Raw genomic sequence first — 9,051 nt, forward strand, 5'->3', positions numbered from 1 at the left:
AGTCGAGATCGGGGGAAAAATAAAGTTTACGAGGAATAGGCTCGACTATTCTCATTTTGTATCGAGGTAAGTTCATATGTAAATATTGTAATATAACCGTTATTTTAAATCATTTAATGCTATTTATGCGATATTATGATTCTTATCATGCAATTCTATGCTTCGTGGTCATTGTTGGACAACATGCAAAATTTTTTTGAATTATGTGAAAAATATGAAAGACTACCGAAGTATCGTCATTGGTATTCCAAGGAGAATGGTAAAAGGAGTACGAACGAGGAAAGTCCCATTGAACCTTAGGAATAGATTCGGATATTTGGGCATCTAAACTCGTTGAGTTGAGTTTGAGTTCACTTATGGATGCGAACATCCGAACTCATTGAGCTGAGTCCGAGTTCACTTATGGATGCGAACGTCCGAACTCGTTGAGTTGAGTCCGAGTTCGTGAAATGTAACTAGGCATCTGAACTCGTTGAGTTGAGTCCGAGTTCACTTATGGATGTGAACGCCCAAGCTCGTTGAGTTGAGTCCGAGTTCACTTATGGGCGGGTTACATGGTAGCTTGGCTACATATGTGGCACTTATGTGCAAACTTTCCATGTATCCAAGTTATATTCCGATGTGTTCAACGGGTAAAATTCTAGTGAAATGGAAGAATACTCAAGATGCAAGTGACGTATTGGTAAGTGTTGTGGAATGGGAACTTTGGACAGGTATGTACTTCAATCATTTTGTGTGTATAATCTTACGATATGGCCCATGGATGGAATGGAAATGTTTGAGAATGATTAGCTATTGGAATGACTAATCAAGTTTATATATGATAACATGTATGCTTTATGTCTTAACTAAACCATGAAAATCCTTGGAAAGGTAAAATTTGCCACAAAACAGAATTAGACAGTAGCAGTGACGTGAATTTGAAAAATCACTAAAAATAGTAGAAATGAAATTAAATGATGGATAAGTGATGGAATCGAAAATTGATGATTCTATTTTCATATGGAAGAAACAAAACAGGTAAATGAATTATATTTTATGAGATATTTAAGTTTTGGTGGAACAGGGTCAGAGCGATCTTTGAATCCCCTATTCCAACTTTAAAAATTCACCATAAATTGTAAAAAAAACAATTAGGAATTTTACATTATATGTATGAAATCCTTATTGAGTCTAGTTTTATGAGAAACAAACGACATAGTCATTGAAACTCTGTACAGGGAGATATCTGATTCGAAATACACAGGGGTCATAGTAGATTAACCTTGAAATAGGGGAGACTTTTAACTAATAAACTGTACTAATTGGCCTGACCAAAAATTCTAGAAAAAAATTAGCAAGTAGATATATGAATCTGGTTTCAGGGAAAATTTTCGTAATTGGATTTCGAGTTTTGTAACTCGAGATATGGATTTTTTAGCGACTGTGATGCAGTTAGCCAGCTTGTCTGGAAATTCTAAGATAAATTGTTTGAGCTGTTTAATTAATGAATTAAGTCCGTTAACATCTCGTGCTCGACTCCGGCGACGGTCTCGGGTACGGGGACATTACAGTAGCCTTTATGCTATCCATTCATTTGGTACTCAGATGTATCACAATCTTCGTGAGTGGTACTGGTGGCCAGGTTTGAAGCGTGAGGTTACGGATTTTTTGCTCGATGTCTGATGTGCTAGCATATTAAGGCTAAGCACCAGTTGCCTTCGGGTTTTCTACAAGCCTGTAACACCCCTAACCCGTAACTGTCACTGGAATAGGTTAAGAGGCATTACCGGACTTGTAACTTAATTCAGAGCAATCTATTATCAAATGTCATCTCATTTCAGTAAATATCATTCATTCACATTCAATTTGTACTTAAATCGAGCATACAAAGTTTAAATCATGTATTCGAGACTAAATCGATAACATTTGAAAAATTTGGGAATCTTAGAAAATTTTCTTGAATACAGAGGTCACACGCCTGTGTGCCCAGGCCGTGTACCTCACATGGCCACTAGACACACCCGTGTCATAGGCCGTGTGGAAACAGTGCATACATACTGACTTGGGTCACACGGCCGACCACATGCCCGTGTGTCAGCCAGTGTACCACACACGACCAATAGACATGCACGTGTTTCTAGGCCATGTAACTCATTGACTTATTTTAACTAAGCTTCAGTAGACATACGGTCAAGTCTCACGCCCGTGTGCTCAACCGTGTGGATGAGAAATAAGCTTATTTAAGCCACTTTTCCTCACCCAAATTCAATCACCTTTAAGCCTACATATAAGACCATACTCGCATTCAATTTGGCAGCCAAAACAACCATTTCAAAAACACCTTATGTGCCATTAAAAATCCTAGCATCTATATATTCAAATTAATACCATTTGTGCAATCAAACACATACCAAACCAGTATGACTTGTAAGCTAATATATGCATATAATCTATTCAATAATTCAAACAATTTGCATATCTTCATCTCATCAACTACTTTCCAAAACATGCCATATTTAATACACATATATATAACCAATATTTAACTAAGTTAAGCCAAATCACATGGCTTAAAGACATCGATGCATATAAGCTTCAATAGTTAAAATAACTCATACATCTCATATCATCAACTAGCCTATACATGCCATATTACCAATTTCAAAAAGTTCAAAAATACCAAATCAATTTCTGGATAGTGTGATGAAATCTTTGATGACTGCCAACCCGAGCAAGCTTTCAAATCACTGTAAAATACAAAAAATAAATAGAGTAAGCTAATAAGCTTAGTAAGTTCGTATGACTAGTATGTACTATATACAATTCAACAATTTATTCAGAATTAGAAAAACATGAGGACATATAAATCAGCTCTATCAAAATCAAACATGTAATACAATAACAACCTGGTTATTCCTGTATCTATTCATCGGTTTTCACTTACATATCATATGAAATTATTAAATATCACTTACTTGTCGAGTGTGTCATGTATACCTGAACTGATTCATATCATCATTTCAATTCTCGTACTGTTAACTTCTACGTTGAACCATGGAAATAACATCGACTATTTTGTATCTTGCACACTAATGGGCATATATGTGGTTAAACCACCTATAACTCGATTCACATATATAACAATTGTTTGTATGTCATTATAACCTATATTACCATTTCAATACAATCCAACCAAATTTGCTAAATGCATAAGCATATAAAATCATCAATACCATGTAATTTACATAACATTATGGCAATTCATTTCTATTTGTATAAACTGTAATTCATTCATATAAACACATATCTTATTCATACGATCAGTAACAGTAATTTTGCCTGCTGAATCTATTAGAATATCGAAGAATACTTGGGTGATACACTCTAAGTGTATTAATCGATAATCCGTCAATTCATTATCATTTATGCTCTTTCGAGTAATGATCGGTAAGCTCCTCTTGAGCTGATGAAGAATAAGCTCTATTAAGCTGAAACGGTAAGCTCTATCGAGCTGAACAATAAGCTCTTACGAGCTAATATATCGGTAAGCTCAAGTGAGCTGTGGTGAGTCCGCAGCAAATGCAGGAGCTCAACCAAAATAGTAACCATAGTGACATGTCACTCGTATTCTATGATTTTCTAAAGTTCGAACAGGGCTCGGTATTATGCAACTTTATTATTTAAGCATTTAATGATCTTATCAGATCATATACATTCAATTCAATTCAATTAAATAAATACATTTAAATACTCAATTTGCATACTCAATGCATATGATCAATAACATTTGTGGCATTTCACTTCCATTCATGTAAACAGTAATACAATCATATAACCGGTAATTCGAATTTCTAGTGGATTATTCATTCAACTTATACACATACATTTTAAATAATTACATGTATTTAATAATTCGGTTCTATCTATACGAACTTACCTCGAGTTGCCCGAATAAAACTATTGTCTATTCGTCTATTTTTCGTTTTCCCCGATCTAGTTCCAGTAATTCTTATGTTGATCTAGACATAGTATCAAATTCAGTATATTAACTTCCAAATTATTTAACTTAACATATAATACACAATTTGAAAAAATTACACTTCTACCCCTAATATTTTACATTTTTACAATTTAGTCCTTATCTTGTAAAATTGCAAATTCATGAAATTTAAGGACAACCCATGCTAGCTAAATTTTACCCATACTACTAGCAGCCCATATTTTCAATTTAATCCACATCTAACCGTGAATTTTACACTTTACTTAATTTAGTCCTTAATTGACATTTTTGTCAAAAATCACTTTATAAAACTTGTTAATCTAGCTTCAAACATTAATAATCTATCATAAAACATCTAAACAACCAAGAATTCAACAATGGCATCATTCAAAATCTATAGCAGTTTCGAAAACAAAGGTACGGGTTAGCTAGATTAAGTTGCAACGAGCTTAAAAACATAGAAATCATTGAAAACCAAGCTAAAATTGTACCTTAATCAAGCTAATAGTGTGCCGAACCCAAGAACTTTTCCATGGCTATTTTATTTGTTCACTTTCGGTGAAATAGATGAGAAAATAAACTTAAAATTGTTTTTGTTTTATTTTATTAACCTTGTTTACCAATTTACTAAATTAACCTTTAAAAAATATTAAAAATTACACCATTTTCCATTCTATCATCATATACTAACCAAAATTGGCCTATTTATAACTTAAGGACCTTTATTTTAATATTTTGTAGCTATTTGAGACTTTTAGCTAATAGAGCACAAGTTTTACACTTTACGCGATTTAGTCATTTTTACCGAATTAACCACTTAAACGGTAAAATTTCTTTATGAAATTTGTATACTATCATTATATCATGCTGTAAAACTTATTAAAATAATAAAATAAATATTTTGATTTTAGATTTGTGGTTTCAAAACCACTATTTCCATTTGACTAAAAAATAGGCTGTTACGAACCCGTTAAGATTCCTTTATGGAAATGGGAACGAGTGAGATGGACTTCGTTAGTGGGTTGCCCCTAACACCCACTAAGAAGGACTCTATTTGGGTCATCATGGATCAATTGACCAAGTCCGCTCCTTTCGTTCCGGTTCGGACAGACTATTCTCTGCAGAAGTTAGCAAAGCTTTATATCTCCGAGATAGTTAGGCTGCATCGGGTTCCTGTTTTGATTATTTTTGATAGAGATCCTCACTTCACTTCTCCGTTCTGGAAGAAATTACATGAGGCTTTGAGTTCAAGATTATATTTTAGTACTACATTCCATCCTCAGACCGATGGTCAATCTGAGAGGGTGATTCAAATACTGGAGGATATGCTTCAGAGTTGTGTGATTGATTTTTGAGGTAGTTGGGAGGATTATCTACCACTAGCTGATTTTGCCTATGATAACAATTTCTAGTCTAGCATTTAGATGGCACCTTATGAGGCTTTATATGGTCGTAAGTGTCGTATCTCGCTATGTTTGACTGAGTTGGGTGAATGACGGGTTTTGGGTCCTGAGTTGGTTTTTGAGACTGAAGAAAAAATTAGACTGATTCAGGATCATCTGAAGGTAGCCTCTGATAGACAAAAATCTTATACAGATCTGAAGAGGCATGATATTGATTACTTGATGGGGGACTTCGTGTTTCTTATGGTTTCTCCATGGAAGAAAGTTCCGAGATTCGGTCGTAAGGGTAAGTTGAGCCCTAGGTTCATTGGGCCGTATCAGTTTCTGAAGCGTGTAGGACCGGTTGCTTATCGGTTGGAGCTATCTCCAGAGTTAGACCGTATCCATGATGTGTTTCACGATTTGATGTGGCGGCGGTATCGGTCTGACCCATCTCACATTGTCTCAGTTGAGGAAATTGAGGTTAGGCCAGATTTGACTTTTGAGGAAGAGCTGGTTCAGATTCTAGATCGAGACGTTAAGATTCTAAGGAGGAAGTCCATATTGTTAGTGAAGGTTCTGTGGCAGAATCATGTCACTGAGGAAGCTACGTGAGAACCTGAGGACTCTATGCATTAACAGTATCCTTACCTATTCTGATTAGGTAAATTTCGAGGTCAAAATTTCTTTTAGGGGGTAGAATTATAACATCCTGATAAATTTGTTTCTTCTTCTATAAATATCTGACACAAGTGTGTATCTGCTTCAGTTGTTAAGTGTTCTGGTTATGTGTGTGAGGTCTTGGTTTATGTCCCACTTCTGTCAATTTTGTTATTTTTTGATCCAAGCCTTATCCTTATTCACTGGGCTTATATTAAATTGCCTGTAAATTCATATCAGAATGAGCCTGCTAGTTCAAGTGGTGAGGAAATTGGTGTGTTGGGGATCTTGTGTTCGAATCCCTGCACAAGTGTAGATATTATTTTTGCTCAGTTATTGGAAACACGAAAATATACACACTTTTTCATGCCCTTTTTAACTCAAATTCATGCAGTTTTGGTAAAATTATTGTCAAAAAATATATAAATATTATAAAATAATTATTTTGTACTTAAATTATTAACGTAATTAATTTTAATTAATTTTATAATAAATTTTAATTAGTTTTGATTATTTTCGACAGAATTGCACCAAGGGCGAGAATTGGCTCGGTAAAAACAACTAGAAGCGCAAAACTGAGAAGCAATTTTTGAGGCATCGAGATGAATGAATTTTTCAGCTAAAGACAGTCCAAATTATGTGTATTAATTCATAATATAATTAATTTTAATTTTAATCCAATTTAATTTGGGTTAAATAAATTATTATTAATTAATTATGAAAAGTGGCCCAATTGAGTCGAACCAAGTGAACCGAATCGACCAAGAAGTGGACAGCCTAAAACCATCCATATGCTGACCCAAATCAGATTATTGGCTGATTATTTAGCTTGAAAAGAGTCCCTTGAAGACTTGTTCAAGTTGCAAACAAACCCCTCCACAATTGGCAGCTTTATAGATTTGCCACAAGCCTAAATTAGCAAAGTTGAAACCATCACCCTTGCCAAATGTGTGGCCAGCCAAGGGAGGGCTCTTCGGCTAATAATTTTAGCTATTTTTAGCAGCCCTCTTCAGCTATAAAAACCCCCTTAGGCTGGTCATTTGAAAGACACTTTAAGCATTCACATCTTTTCTCTCTTTTTTCCACTTTCTCTCTTCTTTTCCATTCAAAATTCTCTCGCTCTCTTGTCGATTCTTCCTTTTCGAAAAGGGGCATTCATCAGTCATTTGGAGTAGCAATTAAGTTTTCATAGCAGCCTTGATCGACGAGGACAACGGAGAAGGAAGAACAGAGCAAACGAGTCAAGCCACAAAAAAACACCGGATTTGGTTCTTGTTCCCTATCTCTTTAATTTTTGTTGTTGCTATGATGAGCATATCTATGAATATTTATGTTGTTGGAATGGTTAATTTAATCAATTTAGCTTGAATTTAATTCATGTTAGGTTGATTGTATTTCGTTTGCTAAAATTGTTAAAATTATGTTTATGTTGTTATAGGCCTCGGTAAGATGCTTGGTTAAGTAAAATCATACTAAGTTACTCTTGCATTACAATTGTGAGGTAGCTAATGAATTAATTATTTAAACGGATTGAAATTGTAATTAATGGACACAGTACTTAATCAGTGCATGTTTAATCATCTAAGGTAGCTAAGGGTTAAATTAGCAATGGTATCTGACGATACAATTGCCTTGCATAACTTGCAAGATTATTGTGATTAAACTGTTTCAAGGTAGGGATATCTTGTTACCTCACATAGTCTTTTATGTGCTTATTAGATTTAATTAACCGTTTGAACATAGGGATATGTACAAGAGATTATTTCAATTTAATAAGTATGTATGTGCAATAACATATTTTCTTATTAAGATTAGTTAATAGATGAATGAATTTTGGTAGCTAAGTATGTTCATAAGTTAGCAAATTACCGAGTTTCCGTGAATTTATTCGTAACAATATAAACATGAGTTTAATAATTCTAAGTTAAGAAATGTAATTAATCTAACACAATTATGTCATCTTGGTTAAAATTGTATTTTGAAATAGTGCATTTGAGATTTATTTATTTAGTTTACTTAGTTTAAAATCTTAGTTTTTAATCACCCTCTTCAAACAAAATATTTTTCTTCACCAAAGTGTTTTAAATAGCATTCATAAATAATTCTTTTCACAGTCCCTGTGGGTACGATAACTCGAAATTTACTTGTCACTTTATTACTTGTTGCAATTGTGTACACTTACACATTTCTGTCGTTCCAGTTATCTGAAAGAGTTTCGGTGGAGCCAAACTTCTGAGGTAGTTGTGAGTAGTGGGTTAATGGGAGAGATATGGGGGATTGTGATATTATCTTTATTCTATTTTTATTCTTTTTTTTTTCAAATTTTTTTTTCTCTCTTTAAGAATTCAGACATGAGTTTCTTCCTCATTTCTTTTCTCTTTGGCAATCTATGCAAATTTCCTCTTGTTCATCATGCTATACTTGTTTTTGTAGTGCTTGCCATGGGTTTTAGGTAAGAGGGTTACTTCTGTTTCAATTTTCAGCAATTGTTATATATACCTTTTCTTGTAATGTGATTTCAGAATAGTTAGGGGTTTGATTCTTGAAGAATCCTTGTGTAGGAGAAGGTGGTGGTGAAAGAAATTTGATTTGACAGTTTAATCATGTTGTTATCTGTGCTAGTTGACGGTAAGTTACTTACGTGGTTTCAGGATTTTATGGTAACTCATAAATTGGTTGCTAAGTGATCAATGGATTTCTGTTTCTTAGGTTTCGGAGGGCTCGGGGTTGCTGTAGCATCTTAAACGAACTAGGTGTGTACCTAAAATGCAGAAAAAAGAGCTTTAGCAAAAGCCAAAAAACCTTATTATCGATGCTACACGGGCGTGTGGCTGGCCGTGTGCGAGACACGGCCATGTGATCAACGTGGGCATGACCGTGTGCAAAACACGGCTGTGTGGTGGCTTGAGTGTGGTCTTGTGGGCCACACAGGTTAGGCCAAGTTGGGCATGTAGGCCCACACAAGCATTCCACACAGGCTTGTGGGTTTTTGGGCAAGGCCGTGTGGGCTAAATGGGAAAACCACAT

At 34.7% G+C, this 9,051-nt stretch overlaps 1 protein-coding gene across 1 annotated transcript; it reads left to right on the forward strand.

Annotated features, from left to right (window-relative positions):
* The first annotated feature begins 5,046 nt into the window (after positions 1-5,046).
* On the forward strand, positions 5,047-5,979 carry LOC108477905 (uncharacterized). Its single transcript, XM_053022904.1, has 3 exons — positions 5,047-5,272; positions 5,579-5,631; positions 5,707-5,979. Exons 1-3 carry the CDS (start codon positions 5,047-5,049, stop codon positions 5,977-5,979), a joined length of 552 nt encoding a protein of 183 aa, XP_052878864.1.
* Positions 5,980-9,051: the final 3,072 nt, after the last annotated feature.

Source organism: Gossypium arboreum, chromosome 12, assembly GCF_025698485.1.
Source record: "Gossypium arboreum isolate Shixiya-1 chromosome 12, ASM2569848v2, whole genome shotgun sequence".
In the NCBI taxonomy this organism is placed as follows: domain Eukaryota; kingdom Viridiplantae; phylum Streptophyta; class Magnoliopsida; order Malvales; family Malvaceae; genus Gossypium; species Gossypium arboreum.